We start from the raw sequence: 24,844 nt of genomic DNA, 5'->3' as shown, positions 1-24,844 counted from the left end.
GTGACCTATTCGAGAATCTATAAATATGAAGTACACTGGATAGGACCCTACATGTACGTAGGAGCAGTACATATATAATGGAGACACTTCCCTTTTCCAAGTAGGGCAAGTAGGGCATTAATTATGTTAAGTCTTAAATCTTCTGATACATAAAGAAAGAGCCGTTATAATACAATATATGGCTTGTCTAAGTTTACCTCGAAAATTTGAGCTTTGCGTTCAGCCAGCGGTGGATGATCTAGGATTTTCAAGATAGCTTATGGTGCAATAAAAAGATGAAAAAAAGGTGTTATTTCAATGCATGCACCTGGTCGATCATGAACGCCCTTGTTCATGTCGTGCCCCACGAATCTGAAGGCTTTATGTCTGCAGCAGCCTCCATGAGGCCATTGCAACCACTCATCCCAGCCAGCAGGTTCAGAGGCTGAAGTGAGTACGCGCTCTGCTGACCTGGAGCTACTGTTGGAGCTTGCATTGACACTGCACCGACCTGCCAGCTCTCGCCACCGTCCTATCTCTCGTGATCCACGTGTATGCACGCGCAAACATCATTTCTGATTTCTCCGCAAGTTAAACGGTTCTCTGCACAAAACCCGGCTGCCAAGTGGCCTCATCGTTTGGTCATGCAGAGCACACATACTCGCTACTACGAATACACGCGCGCAATCTTACCTTAAGCATCTCCGAAAGATTGAGTCGGCAAATCCTTGAGATTCACGAAGTCACCACTGGCATCTTGTTATCGACGGGTATGTCGAGAATAGCGCCTGTTAAATCCTGGAATGAATCCAGAAAAATGCAAAACCAACGATTGGGATAAACTTATAGACTTCCAAAAGGAAGAGGGGAACGTACGTGAGAGACGCACTTGGGCCGATCAGCACAAGTTCAATGAATTTTCCTTGTAGGATCCTTGTGTTCCTATCTGTCTTTTCTTCGTAAAGTTCAACGTACTTGCTGAGCTTGCATGGTCTATGAGGAAACAAGTTCGACGCATTTGTTCCTCGCAAAACAAAAGGTTCGATGCATTTGTTTTGATCGTGTGTGCATGTACTCGATGCTATGTCGAGGCCTTTTTTTTGTTGCAAAAGATTGCGTACTTCTAATGAACTGTTAATTGCATCAAGCAATTAGATTTTTTATTTTTTTTCTCTCAAATACTTCTAATGAACTTAAGTTCAGATTTTTTCTTGGGAAATTTGCAAAATCCCCCACAAGGAAATGTTCAAAAGAAAAAACTCAGTTGCGATTTGTTTTCCACGACTTAATGTTGTTCTTGCTAGTGAAAGCAAAGCTCCTTCTATAGAACAACATTCCTTCTCTGAATTTGTTCCACTGACAATCATTTGCAATTTTGTTTGACGTTGAAGCTGTCGGTGTGGGGACAGCCTATGCAGCCAACCCACCCTGAACAAAATTATATACATGTGCGAGAGCTGTCGTTACATGCGAGATTAACTTCTTTCCCTTTTTTAGTCGTTGACCATCACAAGGATGAGCTGTAAATGCTCGATGGTACCGTGCCACTACTTCATTTGCCTGTGCTACTAGTATAGTAGTAAATTAACCTTGTCAACGCCTTGCTAGATTCCCTGTATCTAGGCCAGCCTGCTGGATTGCCTGCATCTAAGCTAGCTGCAGGTCAAAAACCGTTCAGCAGCTAAATGAAATGCATTGACGTCAGCAGTCAGCTCCCCCTTCCCTTTGAACGCACATCACCGAAGCTCTCGATGGATGGGGAACAAGCATGAGCTGTATAGTTCAGTCGTTGGCTTAGGAAACATGCATGAGCTGTATAGTTGACTTGTGCTCAGATCCTTGTTACCACCGGGCATATCCGGACAATGAATTACTCGTGCGCATAACGTGATTGCTGCAAATATCTCCAGAGCCACTCCTAGGGGGCGTTTGGTTCTCTTTGCTTATTTTTAGCAAGTATCACATCAAATATTTAGATACTAATTAGGAGTATTAAACGTAGGCTATTTACAAAACCCATTAAGTGGAGGCTAAACAACGAGACGAACCTATTAAGCCTAATTAATCCATCATTAGCAAATGTTTACTGTAGCAACACATTATCAAATCATGGACTAATTAGGCTTAATAGATTCGTCTCGCCGTTTAGCCTCCGCTTATATAATGAATTTTGTAAATAGTCTATGTTTAATACTCCTAATTAATATCTAAACATTCGATGTGACGGGTGCTTAAAAATAAGCAACCGAACCAGGCCCTAGTCTCGAAGTTCAACACGCTTGGCTCGCCTACTCCAGTACATCTCATCGAAAGAAAATATACTCCCTCCATCCCAAACTATAAACATTTCTAAATTTGCCTTTTATTATGCATCTAGATATAATATATGTATAGATGCATAGCAAAAATCTATGAACTTAGAAATACTAAATGACATATAATTTAAGATGGAGGGAGTACATAACATCAACCACAGAAACCTGATACTTGACATATGGAGTTATAATTACCGCAGTCTGCAAACTAGATTAACTACATGAACCAAGTTCGATCGCTACATCAGCCCGAGTGATAGTTGTTGTGGGCAAACTAGATTAAGAACACAGACCAAGTTGATCCCTACATCAGACCGAGCAATAATCAGAGTTGTGGGGCAAACTAGGTTAAGAACATAGACCGAGCTTGATAGCTACATCAACCTTCTAAAGAATATCGACAGACTACATGATAACCCACGTAGCAACACAATCAGCATTATCATCATCATCAGTTCACCACCACCTAGCTTCCACATGGGCAGCATGGCACCAAAGAAGCCACAGCTTTGGATGCAAATTTAGTGCTGCAACTGGATGCAGTCAGGAGTTAGAAACAACCATTGCTGATACAGTGCAACCGTTACTATCTACAGTTTGTCACAAGGCATAATCTGAATAGTGTAAAGTTCAGCTCCATTGCCAAATAAATAAATAAATAAATAAATAAATACATAAATGAACCAAAATGAATGAGAGCGCCAAACTACGCTCTTCATTGACATGAAAATATTAGCAAATGTACCAGACATCATGGTCCACATAATTCACGTCATCAAGATTTGCATGAAGGAAGAAAACATATAAAAAATGGTGTGGCTCCAACAAATTTACTTGCAGCCAACCTCCAACTATATGCAGGTACACAGTACTCTCTCGTCCAGTTAACATAGAAAAGTTATAAAATGATGTAGCTCTATTATGTCAAAAAGGAAGCAAATAGTCCTTGTTGTCAAGACATTAACTACATATAATTATGATCCAAATCTCCAACAATAACACATAAAGCAATAGGTACGTGTATTCTGAGGAAAGTGTTCATTAGAAAAACTGAAAGGGCAAGTACATGCTACCCTCCACCTGGTGTAAATGCCCTACCTTTTTCTCGTGGATCGAATTCTTGGGAGGAGGCTTTGGATTGGGATAGTATCAGCCTCTCTCATTGGCCAGTAGCTACATGGATTCCGATCCATTTGAACAAAATGACAAATTAAGATAATAGAATGAACTATGAAGCGAAAAATCATTTGGCATAACTAACATCTAGGCCTGTTATCTTACTTGTGATAAGCAAAGCAATATTGCATATTTGCCTTTATAAGTAATTGACAGTCTAGCACCTAGGGCAGGGACGGATTGATCTGTCACAAGACCAAATTAGCACAGGCGAAAGTAAACAATAAAAAAAATGCTAGAGCGAGAACAAGTCAGAGTCCAGGGACATGCATAAGAAGCAATAGACAAGCCCATCAAAATTCTTAGGCTATGCCAGTTGCTCATGGCACGTGAGATAAATAAGCCATCTTTCTCTAAGCTCGGAATGTTGTTTCTTAAAAAGTAAGAAGTAAAGGAAAAATCACTGCCCCTCAGATCCACCATACTGCAAGAAGGCAAGCTACATATAGGAGTACAAATACAAAACAAACACAAACACAGAAACATGTGAATTACCATGCATGCCAAAAGGCCCTAACGTCAGAGTGATGCTATAGTCAATGTTTAGCAAATTTGCATAACCATGGGGGGAAGGCACTGAAAAGCCCAACACTACCCAAACTAATCACTTCGTCAACCAGATTATACAAGGACATGGATTAACATGAAAAAGCAACCCAAACTATAGGGCTGCCCTCAAAAACCATGAAGCAAGAGATGCTAGAAACATTATCCATGAAGGAAAACCATAAAACCACAAAATCATTATATTTTTCTTGCATGCAGTATTTCAGATGCCAGAATATTTTAAAAAAACTAAGTTTAACAAGAATCCATTTACAAAAATTATGCTTCTTGCCCCAAGTTCAACAGTTCTGGGAGAAATTATACCTCTGAAATGATCTTCTCAATTTCCTAAGTAATTGACGTATGTTCCATCTTCCAAGACACTTGGTTTCCATTCATTCACATGGTACTAATTGTTTAAAAATAAAACAAAAAGATCGTGCATGGTTTCTGGAGAGGTTTCTTTACATGATAACAGAGAATACTAGCAAATCATGTCGACAAGAACCTAAACGTAAAAACAGTAGCAGATGGCCTAATAGCACACACACTACATGGTGACCACAAGGATCCACGAAAGAATTCATGCACCTACAATCCATGGTGCACATAACAATGTGGATAGGCAAAACAAGCACGCAGCAAAAGTATACATCCTTCTGTGTCCTGTGTGCGACATCACCTCAAAGAAGAATGCAAAGGGCAGTAAAAACTATGTTAAAGACTTACCGCTTCATATCCTCCTCAGTGACATGAATGGTGGGAACCCAAAGTATGGAATGATATGGCCACATACACCACCACGTGCTGAACAGACCCTCTCAATCTTCAATGTCTTGATCTCAAGTGTGAGAAACTCTGAACTTCCTACACAGTGAGTAGATGTGCCTCCTTGGGAGATGTATCGTGCGCCTAGTAGGAAAATATATCCTTCTGCCGCAGCAACAACCCAATACTCATCATAATCACTAGGCAGCGGGATTGTAGTCTCCACTGGATGCTTATTGGCAATCTCACCCTCATTTTGTCTAATGGAGTAGCGCAGAGACTGGGTTATTTCTCGACCAAAAGTGAGACTGACTATCCCAATCCTTCCTTCACCAGCCTCAGCAACAATAACCTGTTGTTTTTCATGGTTAGGTGAGAGGCGAACAGCTAAGAACTCCATCCTGTTAACATCAAGCTTGAGAAACTTGTTGCTCTCAAACACTTTCCAGTAGAAGCACCCATACGCATAACTGGGCCACCGATCCGCCAGTAGCAGCATGCCTTCTTCTGGGCACACGTTCAGGCCTAGTTCACCCCAAAAGGCTCTAGTACCAGCAGTCCAGGTGCCAGAAAGCGAAGAGTAGACAAATGCCACGGCCATTGCTTCGTCGCGCGTCCAGCCAATCACCCTAAAGTGTTCCTCCTCGTAGTCTCCGGAAGGGACGAAGAAGGCATCAAAATCCCCAACAAGCTTGGGGCAGACAGGACCAAGGAGGGAGGCTACTAGGCTCTCGGGTATGGGAGGCAGCAGCGTGTAACCCCGCGTCAAGGGGTCGGCCACGAGGAGTTCCGGGAGGACGGTGCCGTCCTTAGGTTCATAGAACATCCGGAGGACGCGGCCGTCGCGGGAATCCGAGCGTAACCAGCCGGGGCGTCCGCGGGGAGGGAGGTGATCGGGGGAGAAGTAGGTGTCGCGGGAGAGCGCGTCGGCGACGTGTGCGTTGGGGTGGGGCGCTTCGGCGGGCAGTAAGCCCCATGGGCTGAGAATGCCGAGGAGCAGCGGCCGGTGGAGGGTGCGGTAGCGGCGGAGGAACGAGGCGTCGGCGACGGTGCGGCGGAAGGAGGCGCACGCGGCGGAGGCGCGGACGAGGTCGCGGGGAGTGGCGATGCGGACGAGGACCTCCTCGATGAGGTGGTTGGGGAGGGCCGGCGCCGGAGGTTCCCTGGCTCCAGGGACCGGGAGGACCTGCCCCATCGCCGGCGAGCCACCCGCCGCCGGCGAAATGGATCTAGGTCTGGTCTGGTTTGGGGGTGTGGGACAGTGGGACTGTGTGTGGGAGTGTGAGGGTGTGGGAATGGAAGTGTGGGCGGAAGCAGGACGGACTAATAAAGTTGGCGCATGTGTGTTGGGCCTGTATCCGTCCGGCCCGACCCATACTGCTGGGCTTCGTCAGCCCACAGACAGGCGCGACATCACCGAGCCGAATGCGTCTTTGTTGCCCGTACGTACTACCCTCAATTCCTCATGCATTCTGATCCAAAAAGAGGGGAAAAAATCATGAATGATGGAAAAGGAAAGTCACGATTTGAAAGCATAAACGATTAATCAAATCACAATATTGATTATTTATGTAATCACAGCTTATAGTAAACTGGCTTTGCTTCCGTCTTAAATCAGTTGGCAGGGCTTGTGCTTTTTTTTTGTTTATTTCACAAAAGAAATCACGATATTTCCAGTTTGCACGATATTTGACAAAGCAAAGTAGGGAACATGATCATTCACAAGTCACAACCCCCTCCAACTCTCTTGAATCCCTTTCAAACCGGACAGGTCTTTGGTGAGATGAGTTAACGGGTAATCAACTTGCTAGTATGACATATATGCATATTTAACCCTAATTATTAACAGCGAGCAGATTCAATAATACTCCTACATCACCATTGTGCATAACGTGATTGCTACAGATATCTATACAAATTTGTTCCTGCTATAGAGGGACACTGGCCTGAGGCCGTTTATCACATTCTATATATTTCTCGAAAACCACCACCAAACAAACCTGAAATATGGAGTTAAGTACGGTATTGAAATACACAGACCAAGTTCGATAATGACCGAACGATGACTAAAGTCGCATATAGAATATTAATGTTTTACAGGTTTCTGGGCTAGCTGCAGGTCAAAAACCGTACAACAGCTAAATGAAGTAAATTGACGTCAGCAGTTAGCTCTCCCTTCCGGCCTTCCCTTGGAACGGCCGGAGATTTAGTGTCTCCAAATGTGAACTTGATTTCCCCTTCCTTCTGCAATACTATATTCGTGAGATATATGCGCATTGATATAATACTGTTTCAGAAGTATCTTTGGACACAGATCTTGTAGTAACATGTACACAGATATTGTAATGGCCATATTAGTTAAACAGCCAAGAACATCACCTTATAGTGAGTCAGAGACAATATGCACCGCTTCTGACAGCAGTGCTACAAAATTATAGATTCATCACCTTAAGTTCACTCGTGGAACTAAGCGAAGTGCAGCCACACTTCTCGTGGTGTAACACATCAACGCCTCATATTCTGTTGTAGCAATCTGAAAATTGAAAATGTATTCAATTCATAAAGAAAATGATTTGGCATAGCGCTGAATTAGTAACAAATTATAATAGCTATTCTGTAGGCAGCATTCTGCTACATACATGTAACATGTTCCTGTATCTAGCTGAATGCTCAGTGCTACATAATTCTTAAACTTCAGTTTTCTAGAAGAAATTAAATGCGCTTGAATTGAGGCGTACACACACTACATCACCTAGAGAAGATTTTGAGCACCTGCAATTCATGGTGCACATGACATTGTGGATAGGCAAAACAAACACACAACAAAAATAAAACATCATCCTATGTCATGTACTGCAATAGGACCTCAAAGAAGAATGCAAAAGGGTAGTAAAAACTATGTTAAAGACTTGCTGTGTCATATCCTTCTCGGTGACATGAATGGTGGGAGCACAAAGTAGGGAAGGATATGGCCACATCCACCACCACATGTTGAACAGACCCTCTCAATCTTCGATGTCTTGATCTCAAGTGTGGAAAACGCACTTCCTCCACAGAGAATGCTAGTGACTTGTTTTGTAAATGTATCTTGAGCCTCGTAGGACAATATATCCTTCTGCCACAGCAACAACAAAATATTTGTCATAATCGCTAGGAAGCGGGAATATAGTCGCCATCAGATGCTCATTGGCATTATCACCCATTCACCCTCATTTTACCTAATGGAGTAGCGCCAAGACTCAGGAATTTCTTGACCAAAAATGCGACCAGGTATCCCAATCTTTCCTTCGCCAGCTTCCACAACAAGAACCTGTCGATTTTCATGGTTAGGCAGAAGGCTAACAGCTGAGAACTCCATCCTGTTAACGTCAAGCTTAAGAAACTTGTTGCTCTTGAGTGCTTTGCAGTACAAGCACCCATACACATAACTGGACCACCAACTCGGCGGTGTCATGCGTTCTTCTTGGTGCAAGCCTAGTGCTTCCCAACTGGCGGAAGTACCAGCAGTCCAGGTGACAGAAAGCGAAGGGTAGACAAATACCGCAGCCATTGCTTCGCAGTGTATCCAGCCAATCACCCTGAATTGTGCCTCCTCGTAGTCTCCCGAATGGACAAAGAAGGCATCAAAACGGCCAACGTGCTCGACCCGAACAGGAAATGGCGAGCAACACCGCGGCCAAGATCCTCTCTGCTGTGAATTGCCTAAAGAAACTGTACACGCTCTGCTCTGAACCCACCACACAATTGCTTCGAGCGTGCGCTGCTCGGTTCTTGCTTGGGTGAAGACTGGTACACGGAGACGGCTGGGGTGCCCTATCCCAATCGGAATTCGCGGTTGCCGCCATGCCCCGATGCCCGCCCGGCGGCTCGCAACGCGCGGCCGGGTGCGGCATCGAACCGCGCGCTGCCCTCCATTCTTGCTGCGGGTGGAGGGATTGCTGGGGGATGGTCCTACAGACTGAGACGGGGACTGGTGCCGAGGCGGGGCTTCGTGATTCCGGCGTCGAGGGCGGCGGCGGACGGGCGGAGGAGGAGCGGAGCACGATCAGGGGGTTATCTGAAAATACTTAGGGGTCTAAATGAAAATAATCGGATCGCGACTATTAATCGCGATCCAATTTAGGGGGGTATTTGTAAATAGTAGGGGGTAAAATAGAACCATTCGGATAGCGATTATTCATCGCGATCCAAATTAGGGGGCTATATGTAAATAGTCGGGGGTAAAGTGGAAATACTCGGATCGTGGTACCTGAAAAACGCGGCGGCCGGCGCGTCGGGGTGGGGCGCTTCCGCGGGCATGAAGCCGGAGGGGACCCCGAAGAACCCGAGGAGGAGCGGTGGCGGCGGCGGAAGGTGGCGCAGGCGCGGACGAGGTCGCCGGACGAGGATCTGCGCCACCGCCGGCGAAGGGGATCGAGGGTTTGGTTTGGGGCGTCGGAAATGGACGGAATGGGCGCATGTGGGAGCTGGGCTGGGCCTCAAGGCCTGTGTCTTTCTGGCCCGTGTATTTTCGGCCTGTGGGATTCGATCACCCCACACTTCAGCAAATAATAAATATAATACTCCCTGTTCCAAAATACAGTACTATTGATTGCCTTTATTTTATCTCTAACTTTGAAAGTTTATAATTTTTTTTTGCTTCCTCTATCCCAGAATATAAACTCTCAACGTTCAAATCGTCCCAGAGTACTCCTGAGTTATGAGCAACCAGTGTTCAGTCCAATACTCCTTGGTTTCAAATACGCATGCTGCGAGCAAAGCGAGCCACCAGAGACGCATATGCAGGCAAACATGGAGGGCATGCTACAATCACAACAACCCCCCCCCGGGTCGTCTATGCTGGATAGGTTAAACAAACAAAACTGTTTTGTATCTCCATTTCAAAAAAAAAAACTGTTTTGTATTGTAGATGCCGATGCATATTTCTATAAGGTCCCGTTTGGATCCTTGGAATTAAATTCCATTCTAATAATCATAATTTAGATATAAATTAATTAAGCTAATATAATTATACGTGGAATATATTTGTATATTATTGTTGGTCATATGAGAGAGATACTTATGTGCTGCATTTCTGCTACATGGAAGCGAGTCGAAGAGCGTGCTATAAGAATTGAATTCCATTCTAATAATTATAATCTATAGAATCAATTTCCATCTCCCACCCTATGAATTTAACATAGGCTTATATCTAAACTTTGGAAAGTTGTGGAATCCCACATTCCAAGATAAATTAGTCTACTCCATTAAATAGATTCCAATTCCTTCAAAATGAAGGGATCCAAACGGGGCCTAAGTCAATTTAGACAAGTGATTTAAAACAAAATTAACATAACTTATATTTTTTTAACGAAGGGAGTATGAATTTTCATGGCAAGTTGAGGTGCTAAGCTTGGTCTCTCTTAGAAAAAGAGTCGCGAGCGGGAGACGGCTGCAAATGCAGATAAAAAATGCTAGCATCAACAATATTGAAGATGTTTTGAAGAAGAAACAGCAGCGATTCATCCGTTCTCGTATATCATGATATGGAATACTCGTTTCAAAAAAAAAAATGATATGGAATACCGGATGCACAGTACTAGTCAGCACTCTGCAGTCAGCTAGCTAATAAAATAAGGAGGTGTTTGGATATTTAATCCCGACTAAAATTCATGTCAGATCAAATATTCGAAGGTTAATTAGGAGCATTAAATATGAACTAATTATAAAACTAATTACACCACACCGATGGAGGTTAATTCACGAGACGAATCTATTAAGCCTAATTAATTCATCATTAGCACATATTTACGTAGCATCACATTGTCAAATCATGGACTAATTAGGTTTAATAGATTCGTCTCGCAAATTAATCTCCATCTGTGCAATTGGTTTTGTAATTAAACTATATTTAATATTTCTAATTAGTTTCTAAATATTCGATGTGACGGGAATTTTAGGAGGAAACAAACCCCCTCTTCCCATTCTGTTGGGCGGGACTGGGCCGCAGCCAAACGCACGAGGAGCACGAGGCCTGTCCGTACGCGACGTCAGAACATCGGGGTTCGTTCCGTCTATTTCCTCCCCCCGTCGGCCGTCGCTGTCGTCCGTCCTCCGCTCCGGCTCTCCACTCCACTCCCTCCTCCTCCCGCGCCTCTCCCCGCTCCCAACTCGCATCTCGATCCCTCCGATCTCTCTTCTCCCCGGTTCGTGCTCCTCATCCTCCTCCCTCTCCCTCTCATAGTTCTCCTCATTGGGGAAATCTCGCTTTTTTTGTCTCCCTCTCCCTCGTGATTCTGCCGCATTTCTCTCGCGAGTTCTCGGACTGAGAGACAGGGGTGGCCTTGATCTTAGGTTGTCCCCGCGCAGGGAGCGAGGAAAAGGAGGATGGAGGGCCCGCCCGTCGCGCTATTCGACAGCCTCAAGGTGCGCATTGCAACTGCCTTTTGTGTTTATCATCGCTGGCTTGGTTGCGGCATTTCGTCGATCACACTGCGTGCTCTCGCGGGTACAGATCTCTCTCTTTTTTCGCCCCTCTGTTCCCAGCGAATATGTGGAAGCAACGCTTGTTGCTTTGCTGGCATGAATCTTGGTTGGAATCGTTGGATCCTCACCACTGTCCTTTTTCCTGTGGTTAAGATTGATAGTCTTGGTCTCTTGGAGCTGATAAGCGATAGCAATCAATGTGGTGTACTTAAAAAGGATTGCTGCCTTGAGAGTACCCTTGTGCCCGTGATAGTTTCTTTGTTTGCCATCATATAATGATACAGGCTGAAACTAGTGTAATGATATTTCAGGCACCGTGTTTGTTTCTTAGTTTGCCAATCATACAAGTGATACTTGTTACTAGAGTAATCATGTTTGGAGTGCCGTGTTATTTCTATGCAAAGGATTGAACCATCTGAGTGTTGCAACAGGCTGCCAAACCATTCTTCCTGCTAGCCGGGCCCAATGTGATTGAATCGGAGGAGCATGTCCTGAAGATGGCCAAACACATTAAAGGCATCACAACCAAGTGAGCAACTTAATCGTCATAGTTTTTTTAATAAGAAAACAAGCTAAATCTGAACCTGTTCTGTTTCTGTTTGTTGTCCGTAACAGGCTTGGGATCCCACTTGTCTTCAAGTCCAGCTTTGATAAAGCAAATCGTACATCATCGAAATCTTTCCGTGGTCCTGGTCTGGAAGAAGGCCTAAGGGTGCAGCCAGTTTTATCCTTCAAACTAGGCAGTTCCTAATTTCAATAACATTGGTGTTCAGTACAATGCACATGCAGTTAATACTTGCTAATTCATGTGCAGTCATAGTTTTTTTAGGGCACTAGTTTGGTTCTCTGCAATAGCAGATGATAATTGTGTTGTACGTACTTTTGGTTTCAGTGATTATCTAGATTTATGGGAGTGACAAAACAATACCAATTGAAATACCTTGCAGCACTTGTTATTTTGGCCTAGGCTAAGGGGGTGTTTGGATCCCCGAGCTAAACTTTAGCCCCTGTCACATTGAATGTTTGGACACTAATTAGGAGTATTAAACATAGGCTAATTACAAAACCAATTTCACAACACCTAGGCTAAATCGCGAGACGAATCTATTAAGCCTAATTAGTCCATGATTTGACAATATGGTGCTACAGTAAACATTCGCTAATGATGGATTAATTAGGCTTAATAGATTCGTCTCGTGATTTAGCCTAGGGGTTCTGCAATTAGTTTTGTAATTAGCTCATGTTTAGTTCTCCTAATTAGCATCCGAATATCCGATGTGACACGGACTAAACTTTAGCTCCAGGATCCAAACACCCCCTAAGTTTTGAGAAGAACTAGTAAAAGTTAGCCATACCTTTGATTTCTTCAAGTTCAAGAGCCAATGGCAGTTCACTAACCTTTATTCTGTCAGGTTTTATGTCTATGTCTGCGTGATGTGTATGTAGCTTTCCACGTGCAATAATGTGTTGATATTCTATTCTTGTACAAATTTTGTCTTTTGTCAGATCCTTGAAAAAGTGAAAGCAACATATGACCTTCCAATTGTAACTGATGTGCACGAAAGCCACCAGGTATTCATAGATTCTGCTGTGTTGCTGCCCTATTTGGCTAAATTCTGCAGCAGATCTTTGCATGTTCTATGAATTAGGAGTAGAAAAGGATTTTCTTTTTGTACTCTGTGCAATTTTTGTGAACAAGAATGTTATTTCATGCTACTTGGTCTTTGCATTTCAGTAACAGTAAGACATGTGTGAACTTTTCCTTTTTTATTCCAAGCTCAGTGTGAAGCTGTTGGAAGAGTTGCTGACATTATACAAATTCCAGCTTTCCTCTGTCGTCAGGTACAATTTGTACAATGAGATTTCTACAGCAAACTGCATTACCTTCATATGTTTAGGCATGATTCTACATATATTCACCACGTTCTTCATGTCTAATGCAAGCATATTACTATGATAACAGACTGATCTTCTTGTGGCTGCTGCTAAGACTGGAAAAATTATCAATATCAAGAAAGGCCAATTCTGTGCATCCTCTGTAAGTGCATCACTAGCTGGTAGTATAATTGAAATTTGAATACAAGCATTGTTAGCTACTTGCTAATTTACTGATTGAATTATTAGCCTAAAATGGTTCATGTATTTAGTGTTGCACAAAGGCACAATGGTTTTTATGAATGAGGTGCAATTTGGAAAGAAAGGAGCTATTTGCTTTTACCGGACATTTTCATTTACTTGAGACTAATGACATCTTGGCTTAAGCTGGTTGGATTTTCACATTACTTCAGCAATCAACATGAAATTTTAATAAGTGATCAAGGAGACTAGCAGTTCCCTTTCAGTCTGTGAGCATCTGCTCTGTGATAATCCAGTTATCTTTTTCTTGAGTGTTACCATATATTTCTTTAGATAACCTTTGTTTTAAGATGAAACATGTGCCATCGCAGCCTTACTTGAGCATATTTGTCTGATATTTTCTATGCAAAACAATTGTCCAAACATATGTTGTCTATTTGTCTTCATATTACTCAACTTTTTTTGACAAGATATGCAATCACTCGAGGGAGTTCTAATAAATTACCTTCTGGTTTAGCCTTAAAGCAAACTATTTCATCAGATTTACTTGTGCTACTTTTCTTGATGCATATGCTTGTCAAAGTTAACCTGTACATTTGCAGGTTATGGTCAGCTCTGCAGAGAAAATAAGACTTGCTGGAAATCCAAATGTGATGGTCTGCGAGCGTGGTACCATGTTTGGCTACAGTTAAGGCATCTGTTGGCTCTTTCTTTTCTGTTTATTGCCCATATACACATCAAAAGAGAAAGCAAACAATCATGGATATAGCTCATGGGCATTAAGGAAACAAATTGCATACATACTATGGCATGCTACTCTTTCTGGACACAAACATGTTGTACGCTTGTAACATAACCATGAACTGATGGTTTCGTTGCCAAGGAGAAAGATGAACCAAGTAGCATTCGAGGGATGAAACTCTTCTTGAAACATGTGATGCTGTTGCATCATCATTTCATTAATTTACCAATTAAAGTTGTGAGAGATAGATTAGGGTTGCATGCAAATCATCTGCCGTACAACAAAGCATTCAGTACAATCGGTTGGATATCAAGCTGCAGCTCTCCTCATTTAGATCCTGAGAAGGAAATATAAATTTCACAGCAGCGCACCTACTATCTCTTATGCATGCCTAACATTATTAGTAGCTTACTGTTAGTTATTTCCGCATTGCTCCATGAAGGCTGATATTTATCTCAATGAACAAGCAGATGATCTAATTGTTGACCCAAGGAATCTTGAGTGGCTTAGGGAAGCTAACTGCCCAGTTGTAAGTATTGGAACCTTACTCTCATTCATAACTGCATAATCCACCTCCTCTTTAGACTCATCCAGCTTGTTTCTGATTGAACATTTCCATCTAGCTTATCGATATTTGTGGCATTCAACAGGTCTCTTATCGTGGGCCAACAGTTAAAAAAAATACTAACTTATTATTTAAATCTTAGATAGATGCAATATGATAGTGGGAATGATGACTATTCTGGTGCTCTTCTGTTGTCAAAACCTAAGATTGAGCTTTTTCCACTTCTCTCCAGAAATAATGTCCAATGCTTTGGGGAAAGTTTTTTTATTATCCGTGACTGATTTTTGGCCTTTGATCTTGAAATTCACATTTTTGTTCTGTTGCCAAACCTTTCAATATTGCACTGTGTGCTAGCTAGCAATAACTACGGTGTAGATTATAAACCATTGATGGACCGGTATGCATTTCAGGTAGCTGATATAACACATGCTCTACAACAACCAGCTGGAAGAAAGGTATCTTTACCACTTGCAAATCATCTGATGTGAAATTGCATACAATTCATCTTGTAGCTTTTAGAGCACCATGGTGTTCCAACCTTGACCATCTCTACATCGGATAACCATAATCATAAGAATATGTAATATTATATGAAAGGGGCCTTTCGATCTTTCTAATAGTTTCACTATTCTGTTGAACATTTACCTACTACCAAAACCAGCCCACTAAAACATAAGGGTTTTTTTTCACTTTACAACTTCAGGACTAGGCGACTAGCTCATAATGAACTCTTGTTATTTTGGTGGGTGTTTGTTTCTATTAAACTGGGGCATTTTGTGTTCTATTTTGTAAGCTTGATGGTGGAGGTGTTGCAAGCGGGGGCTTACGAGAACTAATACCATGCATAGCAAGAACTTCTGTTGCTGTTGGTGTTGATGGTATTTTCATGGAGGTAAAACATAAAGGAATATAAAGAAACTGAGCAAGCTATGTTGTTACTTTTAACAGAATCTGCTGTTATGCTCAACATTAAATGAAATTATCTAAATTAAATCTACTTTATTGCATAATCCCACAGGTACATGATGATCCCTTGAACGCACCATGTGATGGCCCAACCCAATGGGTATAATTCACTTCACCATGAATCTTTTTCACTTTACATACCAGTGCTCATGATGTTTATCATATAAACACATGCTATTTGTTTTCTTCTCTTTTTCTTAGCCATTGCGCAATTTGGAGGAACTATTGGAGGAATTGTTAGCAATTGCTGTAAGTTTAACATCATTCAGTACATTCAAGCCAAATCTCTCAGTAATCTTACCTTCGTTTTTTCCCCCTCTCTTGAAGCGAGTTACCAAGGGAAAGAAGCCGTTCAAGATTGATCTCACTCCATTCCAGGAATGATCTAGTTTGGTAGTAACAGTGCACAATGCCACTGTCCATTTGTTTCAACTTTCAACAGGGTGTATTTCTTGTAGCTGTACTTGTTACTGTTTCGTGCCTAGCTGCCGCAGATGACTGTTATGTGTGAATTACTGAGTTGACGCCTGTGTGGTTGGTTCGTGCTATTTCATCAGTTGTACCATGTGTCCATGTTATTGGACAAACAATGTCATCGCAAAATAAATGTGATTGCTGGCTGATTACCAGCTTTCTACTTCTGTTTATCCATATGATCTGTATTAACAGGCTCTCTCTCTCTCTCTCTCTCTCTGGGCAGTCAAAATGAATCGTGTGCAAACTAGAAGACTGCATAAAGTGCAATGGAAAAGTTGCAGATAATTTGCGCAACGAACCACCGGCTTTCTATTTTCCAGCATGCTTGCAGCGATAAGCAGTTTTAGAGTTCAGCTCTTCAGATGCATGCAACAAAATAGACATCAACAATTACAAGCTGCAGTTTCTACTACACTAGCCGTCTCTACTCCATAGTCGCCTGGCCGCCTGGGTTACTGCTTTGACCGTCTACTCCTTTTCCTCGTGGGTACTTGACCTCTTTCCGATACAGAGAGCCTTTTCTCCTTGAAAGCCTTGACCATGTTGTACACCTGAAATGAAGCCAAACATTAATTTTGATTAGATTTAGTGCGATTTCACATTGCAAATACTCCAGTTGCAATTACCTTACGAATACCAGATGTTAATCCCATGGACTCCACTGAGGACTCGTTAGTGAATTTCAACTTTGTGCTATCATCTTCCTTTTTGCATAGTCGATCCACACCATCTACAATGTAGTTAGTTAGCAAGCAAGACAGGAAAGTAAGACAAGGAACATAAATTGTTTTTTGTGACGAAAATCAACAAACTCTTACCTTTGAGATTAATAATCATCAGTTCCACATACATTGTCAAGCGAATATGGGAGAAAATATGGACATGCTGACCAACATCCTCCCGAAGGATCACATTGGATTTTCGTCCCATGTCGATGCTAAGCAACCTTGTCAAATACTTATCCATTGCTTTCCTCCTGTTCAGCGAATCGGTCTTCCCTTCATCCACAAGGACCAGCGGGAACTCCCAGAGCCCTGCAAGTAGGCCTTCCTCTGGTCTCTTGATCAGCAAAAAGAGATCGTCATTGCCCTTTGTGTCTGTCACCTCTTCTCCCAAGCCTTGTGCAATCTGGACAACACAAACAGCAGCAAAATCGCTCCGAGGTTTGGCCTTTGGAACCACTCGTGGGAAGTCTGTAACTTGGACTGATGAGTTTTCCAGAGAAAGTGCAAGGGCTTGGCAGTGACTTGAGACTGGGCATCCAGTGCAACCAGGCTTTGTCTTGCTACATAATGTTGCTCCTAATTCCATCATTGCTTGGTTGAAGTCCCCTGGTCTCAAAGGATCAACCAGCTGACCTGCAAGCTCCCTATGATGAAAAAAAATGTACATTGTGCAAGTTCTGAGATTGGTGTAAAGCTTCCCAATTCAAAATTGGATTCACAGCAAAAAATGTGGTTATAGGAGAATCAGGATCACTGTATCATTACCTGTCCTACTATGGTAAAGTTTGCACTAAGTTTAGGAGGTGATTGGAAAATGCAAGTCAGAACTGTAAGTTGAGATCGACTATGTACATTTTCATTTCAACTGTACAGCACAATGCAATGTATTATTAAGGCCTATTGTTCAGTGCAAAAAAGAAAACAGGACAAAGTACAATAAATGAAATTAGTTTACTGCAAAATTTCCAACATTGTAATAAGCATTCTACCATGAACAGACAACAAACCAGATGAACTCAAGTTCTTTAAGTTAAGGAGTGTACAGTGCTGCTAACCAGAATCTCTTCATTGTTGAGGATTCTTTTGGGTTGTCAGCAATGGCATGAAGCCTGCTGAGCACTCGTACCACATTTCCATCCACAACAGGGACAACCTGTAACAACAAGAAAGGCCACAAATCATTTGAAAAAGGAATTGAGAAAGCGCGCGCGCACGCACACACTCTATCACGAGTTGGTAAACTGTGGACAACCTCATTGAAGGCTATAGAAGCGATGGCTCCTGCCGTGTAATCCCCAATGCCACGAACCTCGCGAAGGGCTGACGCTGTGCGAGGAAACTCCCCCTTTTCCACGATCTGTTTTGCTCCCTGTTTCCCCAACACAAAGAACATCAACCATAAACCACAGATAGAAGTACTTCATCCTTGATTCGTAGTACTAGAGACAACAATACTGTTAAATTAAAGGTAACTGCAAAAAGACAGAGGAAGGTCACCCAAAAGACTAAATTCCTTGCCCTAAAAGAAAGACTAAATTCCTGACAAACTGCCCAAAATGCCCGATCACCAGATGAAGTAACATAATGACATCTCACAATTAGTTGAAATGCAATGCAAATCATGAACTACTGCTCAGATTTCTTTTCTTTCATTTAAAGGGAAATGGAACTCTGAATTAATCTTCCAGGCTCTCTGAGGCAAAACATCGAACAGGGAATGCGCGCAGCAGCTATGGTTGCCAAGCAAGCCCCAACCTTCTGATAGATACGCCCCAGTCCCTTCCTCATCAATCCATTACGAGCACAACTCACCTCCAGAAGAAATCGAGCCCTCCGGTAGTAGCCGAGCCCCGCCCACATCTCGTTCACCTCCTGCGGCAAGCATCAAACCACAGCCACGAATCAAGAACACGATTATCATTTACCCACAACAAGATTTTCGGATCAAAGGTCGAATCTTTCCTACAAATCTGAAGCCTTTTCCTCTCTTGCCCAATGTACCAAGTATTGCTCACCTCCTGCGTGGCGGCGGCGAGGCTCCGCACGGTGGGCCACCGCGCCATCCACCGCTCGTAGTAGCCGACGACGACGGGCACCCGCGTCTGCTGCAGCATCACCTCCGACACCCACACCGCGTACGCCCTCTCCTCCTCGCCGCCGCTGGCGCGTCGCCACGGGAGGTCGCGCCGGTGCGCGTCGTACCACCGCAGCAGCTGCGCGCGCAGCGCCGCCGGGGCGGCGGCGGCTACGGCCACGGTCACTGAGGGAGCCAGGTCCTCGATGTCAACGGAGGAGGAGGCCACCGGGGCCGCCTTGGCGCGGCGGGGTTGGGACCTTCTGGTGGGAGGCCGGCCGCGGCGGTTGTCGGCCGCCTTGGGGTTCTTGGCCATTGAATTTTGAAATTTTAGGGCTTTGCCGCCACTGTGGCCCGTGGAGAGGGGACGAGACGAGAGAGGAAGCAGAGGAGCGACTAGCGACTAGCGACTAGCGAGCCCTTGTGTGGCCGGTAGTGGTAACCGGGCAGAAGTGTTTGAAAGACACGGCTGAAATTTGAACGAAATATGACAAAGGAAAAGCTTATCAAAATGTCAAATTTATACCCCTCTGGCTCTCTTTGTTTAAATACAAAATGAACTACAAATTAGCTTCTTCCCAAATGAGATGCTCTTCAACAAACTGATATTGGGCTACGGTGAAGCAAGTTAAAGGCTTATTTTGGTTGTGCCAAAAGTTTTAAAAAATTATGTAACCAGCCGGATGCTCTTCAAGACTTTTGTCCATACATCTTTCTTGTTTCGGTATGAACATGTTCAAGACTTTGTTTTTTTATTCCTGCCAGCCCTCACGTACACCATCTCCATCAAGCAGGTGTGCCCAAAGGTTCGTCCGCCATGACTACAAATGAAAAGAGGTAAATGAATATTTAAGCAAACACGTGCATTCCAATCCATTCCCATCATTAAGATCATGACTCATTCCAGTGAAGAATCAATTTTTGTACCTATCTCTGGTGCTTAAAGAGTTTGTATGGTTTCCTTGCTCCTGGTTCCATCGTGCATTCCTCATTCCCATTACTAGTTTCTACACGCACTGAAGTAGTATGAGCAGAGCCTCCGGAACCACGTCTGTCGTTGAAGATCCTACTCGGAATAGGCAGGCGATTAGGTTTTTAGGGAGCGTTGAACGCAACTGCTCGCTCCCTTTCTGCTGAGAACGACTACGCCTAACGGCCTTCCAGAATGACTACTTCAACTTCTTCCTGCTACGGCACTAGTGTTGTTCGAGGGACTTCACTGCATCAACTCGACACATCATCAACTTTGTTTGGCTACATCAGCTAAGGTCAACCGAATAGAATGTCTATTCCAGTTGATGACGGAGCAGCCAATGCCTCCGGCAACGGCCCCTCCTTGGGTACATTTTAGTCCTTCTCTATTTTATTTGATCATGCTTAAAGTGTTGTTTAACATGAACACTTGCCGTATCTTGTTATCACTGAATCACTCAACTTGTGCATGGTAATATTTTACATGCTTAATTTTGGAATTAAAATATACTAAAAATACTTAGATTTCTAATGTATGTTGTATGTATGTATGTACGTACGTACGTATGTACAGCGCATGCACATGCACAATACAAATAATGCAAGAGCGTAACCATGCCCAGGAGCATGAAGTGCTTCTATACTATTTCCTTTGGACAAAAGAGAGAGCAAATTTTACTATTTTCAAATGTGGGATGTTTCCTAAACGGCTAAACCGGCATAATCAAATATCTCGCTGCCGGCTCTAATTAAGACCCGACAAGGATAACGAAGTATCACTGTCTCCTATTCATGCTTAGCGCCCAGGGCTGGGTATCCTTTGAAACTATCCCTACCGCTGCTCGGATAAGCTGGCAGGGATGTTGACTTGAGACTACCGGTACTATTTACGAACCATACTGCCAGAACAAAAAAAAAAAAGGAGTTTGAAAATGGGTCAACATCAAGAGAATTTATTACAAAGTATCATATCAAAAGGCCACACTTTGTGAACATGTTGAATATTTGTTTTCTCCATTTTTGTATCCAGTGGGACGGCCATGTCAATCAGATTATAACAATTTTCTTGAGCGAGAGACTTACACATTTTGGATAATACTCCTCGTGCCAATGCAACTGTGTTTTGAATCTGAAATTTGCCACCATCAGCTGTGACCGTGTCAGCGACACATCGATGGAAAATTTTGGATTGCAAATTATTTCAATGGCAAATTTCAGATTGTATTTCGGGCAAATCACAAAAAGGGAAATCAAAGCCACACCACGATGCTGCCGGAAAGACAGACGACCAAAATCCGAACATGCATGGAACATCACACCACACGGCAATGCATCCATTCAGAAGAATGAATGAAATGCTCCCACATGACACGGCACACGGCATGCACTATGGATGACACGAAACACCTGCTGTTGCCTCCCACGGCGCAACGGCCGGCCTGGTTATACCGGTGTGCGTGCAAAGCGCCCAGAGCACGGTGATGAACTCGCCACCCAGCGCCAGGGCCTCCTTGTGTGCCTTGACGTGAAGCTCGCCGCTCGACGGTGCCAGGTACACCGTCAGCTCCATCCAGAGGTCGGCCAGAAGCTCCCACACTTGATCCTCCCCTCGACCTGCTTCCGCCATCTGCATCAGCTTGTTCCCCAACTTTGCCCCCTTGCGCACCACGGCCGCCGCCGCCGCCGCCGTCTCCTCCTCCGGCCTTTCTGCGACCTCGACCAGCTTGTCAAAGCGGGTTCCTTGCTGAGACACATGGTACCTCCAACACCCTCCCAACACGTCCTTGAGCTCGTCCTTCGTGTCACTGTACACACGCTTGGTCCCTTCAATGTTGTCAGGGAGCAGCTCCGGACGCGAGACCACCAAGTAAGCAGCGTACCCAGACAGGGTCGTCGCCACCTGACGATGAGCTCCCACCGGGGTCTTCTTCTTCTTTTGCAGCGGGTACTTCACCTCCAAGAGGCTGGTAGCGATGTGCCAGGTGAGGATGACCTCGGCGACGCTCTTGCTCTCGCACGCATTTGAGAGCTGATGGGAGCTGTACTTCTGCAGCGTGGACCAGCCATTGCTGAGAGGAGCATCAACGTGGTGGCCATGGATGTGAGCCACTATGTAATCCATGATGAACTTCTTCACTTCCGTGGGCACTGCCTTCTTCTTAGGCAGGGACATGGATGGTAGACGGCGGCCGAACCCAAGCACAGAGACTTGCTTGAAGCAGAGGTTGGGCCGGCTCATTTTCCTCCGTACCCACAGGATGCCGCGGATGAGCCCGGCTCTGATGCGGCTGTCGCGCCAGCGGCGCTTGGCGGTGTACTCACAGAGAAGAGACACCATGAGCCAGTTGGAGAGGATGAAGACGAGGAACTCCCAGACCTGTTCATAGAGGAAGGTGAGCAGGAGCAGCATAGTGACTGCTAGATCAATGGTGGTGAAGAGGACACCCGGGTAATAGACGACTCCTCTCAGGAGGCACACAAAGACCTTCATCGTGCCGGTCGATATGATGTAGTTGTCGGTAGTGATACTGCGGTACGCGTACACCACGTCCCCGTTGCCGCAGAGGATGAAGGTTAGGAGGCAGAAGGCCCATACTACGATGGGGAACAGGATGTAGTTGGCTAGGAAGAAGAAGGGGTTGGAGAGCACGACGGGTAGAACAGAGTGGTAGTATTCGCACAGGAACTGGATCTCCTCGTAGAACACTTGGAACAGAGCAACTGCGACCACCGTGTCTTTCAGATCGTCCTCGTTGCGCTCCACCTCAACCTTTTGGGTTGACAGTGCAACCTCTGTGCTTCGCAGCAGCTCCTTGAGCAGGCCTCTGAAGATAAGGCTCCGGCAGCTGCTGGTTTCCACGTCGGTGATGGGGTGGTCCTCAAACCTCCGGCGTAGCAGCTTGTAGAGTGCGAAGGAGAGGCATAGCCTTTTAATACTTGGATCTTGTTGGAGTAGGTCGCCCATGTCCTGTGTCCAAATATCGCCAACCGTGACGACGACGTTATCCTTCAGCTCCAGATGATAGCCCTCCATGGGGCTAACCTTCATCTCCAAGTCCTCCTCTCCCATAACAGCGTACTTGCACTTGTTCAATAGCTCTGCTCCATCGTCTCCAACTTCTTGCAGCTGATGGTCTTGCTTCTCAATCTGGGCCATGTACCAGCTGAGCTGCTCGGCGTTCTTGCCGTAGGCGAAGGAACGCTTGAGCAGCTCGTTGATGGCGACCCTCTGCAGCAGCTTCGCAGCAGCGAGGACCCATAAGGTGCCATAGATTGCCTTCTTGCCGGTGCTGCTCAGGTTGTAGAAGACGAGGTAGCCCAGCCAAGCGATGCGGGAAGCGCGGTCGATGGTGCTCGAGTAGGACTGCGCACCCACGCTCACCAGGATCGCCTCCACCTTCTTGCGGAGGAGCTCCACAAGAAGCATCCACATCAGGATCGTCCGGGCTCGCAGCGACAGCTCGGTAGCACCACCACCAAGCTGTCGACTGTAACTGGAGCTAGTACTGTAACTAGCAGCAGCCAAGGCAGCGCCTTCGTTCTTGGCCTCGGAGAAGAGGTACGACATGACGGGGAGGAAGAGGGACAGCGAGGGTGAGAGGAAGAGCCGGACAGTGGGGTTGAGGATGGCGCTCACGTCGGAGAGCCGGCTGAAGAGGTTTAGGTTGAAGAAGAGCGCGGCGAGCATGAACATGACGACGGAGGTGAACACCATGGTGGACTCATTTCTCTGGTCTGCATAGGAGGCGGTGAGGTTGTGCACAAAGGGATGGAGTAGGGCATCACAGCCATGTCTAGCATAGCTAGTATTTGGGCTGTTGCTATCATGTTGGCTATTGGCGAGGAAGATCATCTTTGCTGGATGATGACTGCGTGGAGTGCATATGGATATATGTCCATGCTATACTGGATGTGTGCATACATATATGTATGGACTTCTTGTACCCAATCGAACATGGAATCGCGTGGATGACAAGATAAATTTCATCAAAAGAATTAAAGTGAAAGCACTGGTATATATCGTACATGGCATTGTTCTTTGATCAATCATTGCTTTGTGCCTCTACTTTCACTTTTTTCCCAAATTGAAAGGCTTTGTATCATGTTCTGCCAACAAATCTCTAATAGCTTGAATAACACAACCATCGCTAATTGTTCGAAAGGGAAGAAAAAAAACACCGGTCTCTCTTTACAACTTGGTAGGTTCCCTTTTTATAGTGACCCATGAGTCACTTTACATTCCCAAAATATCCTTCCTCAACCACTACATTCCTAGGATATGTCGTACATAAAGATCATTGGTGGTAACATGTACAAATTGGATAAGGAGATAAATTTTTTGAGATAAAAGTGGGATCCTTTAGTCCCGGGTCATCCACCCGGGACAAAAGACCCCTTTGGTCCCGGACTAAAAAGTTTTCAAACAAAATAAAAAAATGCACCACGGCCTCCACCTGCCCTCCACCGCCCGCCTCCACCCTCCGCCGCCTGTGCGCACCGCTAGCCGCTTGCCCGGCCAGCCACCCACGCCCGTTCGGCCGCCCGCGCCCGGCCCGCCGCGCGCCCGCCTACCTGGAAGAAAGGGAGAGGAGTTAGCACCGGGAGGAGAAAAAGAAAGGGAGAGGAGGAAGAGTTGGCACCAGGAGGAGGAAAAGAAAGGAAGAGAAGAGATAAGGTGGAGAGAGAAGGGAGTGGGGGGTGGGTGAGCCCCTTTTGTCATGCTTGGAAATTCCAACCGAGACAAAAGGCCCCTTTTGTCCTAGTTAGAATTTCTAGTTGGGACTAAATCTTTTGTCCCGATTGGAATAACCGATCGGGACAAAAGCTTCCACCGTCCATGTCAATTTTTTTTAGCCGTTACAACCGGGACTAAACGGGGAGCTTTAGTCCCGATTGGTTTTACAACTGGGACTAAAGCCCCTCCCATGGGTGGCCCTCGGTGCCTCATTTTTGACCCGCAACTAAAGGCACTTTAGTCTCGAGTAGTGTCAGGTCCAA

At 44.8% G+C, this 24,844-nt stretch overlaps 4 protein-coding genes and 1 long non-coding RNA gene across 9 annotated transcripts; 1 reads left to right on the top strand and 4 right to left on the bottom strand.

The window, feature by feature from the left end:
- Window positions 1-2,436: 2,436 nt before the first annotated feature.
- On the bottom strand, window positions 2,437-6,094 carry LOC101769844. Of its 4 annotated transcripts, XR_002677115.1 has the most exons (3): window positions 4,746-6,094; window positions 3,576-3,655; window positions 2,984-3,467 (listed from the first exon to the last, which is right to left on the bottom strand). XR_002677115.1 is itself a non-coding variant. In XM_012844303.2 (2 exons), exon 1 carries the CDS (start codon window positions 5,977-5,979, stop codon window positions 4,750-4,752), a length of 1,230 nt encoding a protein of 409 aa, XP_012699757.1. In that variant the 5' UTR covers window positions 5,980-6,094; the 3' UTR covers window positions 2,437-2,821; window positions 4,746-4,749. The 4 variants fall into 4 exon arrangements, 3 of the variants coding, with proteins under 3 accessions (XP_012699757.1, XP_004960769.1, XP_004960770.1); XM_012844303.2 differs by lacking the exons at window positions 2,984-3,467; window positions 3,576-3,655 and adding an exon at window positions 2,437-2,821; XM_004960712.2 differs by lacking the exons at window positions 2,984-3,467; window positions 3,576-3,655 and adding an exon at window positions 2,437-2,827 and having other exon boundaries at window positions 4,746-6,093.
- A 663-nt stretch (window positions 6,095-6,757) lies between these two features.
- Window positions 6,758-9,238, bottom strand: LOC111256655. Of its 2 annotated transcripts, XR_002676812.1 has the most exons (3): window positions 9,034-9,238; window positions 8,003-8,094; window positions 6,758-7,899 (listed from the first exon to the last, which is right to left on the bottom strand). It is a non-coding gene; the product is annotated as an uncharacterized LOC111256655 (long non-coding RNA). The 2 variants fall into 2 exon arrangements; XR_002676811.1 differs by having other exon boundaries at window positions 8,003-9,238.
- A 1,570-nt stretch (window positions 9,239-10,808) lies between these two features.
- Window positions 10,809-16,249, top strand: LOC101769163 (2-dehydro-3-deoxyphosphooctonate aldolase). The gene is made up of 14 exons (XM_004960711.4): window positions 10,809-10,969; window positions 11,118-11,189; window positions 11,681-11,778; window positions 11,865-11,961; window positions 12,756-12,821; window positions 13,032-13,091; window positions 13,213-13,287; window positions 13,928-14,012; window positions 14,538-14,596; window positions 15,043-15,087; window positions 15,426-15,524; window positions 15,651-15,698; window positions 15,800-15,847; window positions 15,926-16,249. Exons 2-14 carry the CDS (start codon window positions 11,151-11,153, stop codon window positions 15,980-15,982), a joined length of 876 nt encoding a protein of 291 aa, XP_004960768.1. The 5' UTR covers window positions 10,809-10,969; window positions 11,118-11,150; the 3' UTR covers window positions 15,983-16,249.
- A 108-nt stretch (window positions 16,250-16,357) lies between these two features.
- On the bottom strand, window positions 16,358-19,273 carry LOC101768756 (adenine DNA glycosylase). Its single transcript, XM_004960709.3, has 7 exons — window positions 18,816-19,273; window positions 18,613-18,672; window positions 18,053-18,169; window positions 17,856-17,953; window positions 16,894-17,444; window positions 16,702-16,805; window positions 16,358-16,626 (listed from the first exon to the last, which is right to left on the bottom strand). Exons 1-7 carry the CDS (start codon window positions 19,188-19,190, stop codon window positions 16,528-16,530), a joined length of 1,404 nt encoding a protein of 467 aa, XP_004960766.1. The 5' UTR covers window positions 19,191-19,273; the 3' UTR covers window positions 16,358-16,527.
- Window positions 19,274-20,889: 1,616 nt separating this feature from the next.
- On the bottom strand, window positions 20,890-23,764 carry LOC101768356. Its single transcript, XM_004960708.3, has 2 exons — window positions 22,332-23,764; window positions 20,890-22,223 (listed from the first exon to the last, which is right to left on the bottom strand). The coding sequence occupies exons 1-2, from the start codon at window positions 23,697-23,699 to the stop codon at window positions 21,234-21,236; spliced, it is 2,358 nt and encodes a 785-aa protein (XP_004960765.1). The 5' UTR covers window positions 23,700-23,764; the 3' UTR covers window positions 20,890-21,233.
- Window positions 23,765-24,844: the final 1,080 nt, after the last annotated feature.

The sequence above is a fragment of the Setaria italica genome, chromosome III, assembly GCF_000263155.2.
Source record: "Setaria italica strain Yugu1 chromosome III, Setaria_italica_v2.0, whole genome shotgun sequence".
NCBI classification, from domain to species: Eukaryota; Viridiplantae; Streptophyta; class Magnoliopsida; order Poales; family Poaceae; genus Setaria; species Setaria italica.
This window is presented reverse-complemented; position numbering and strand designations above follow the sequence as displayed.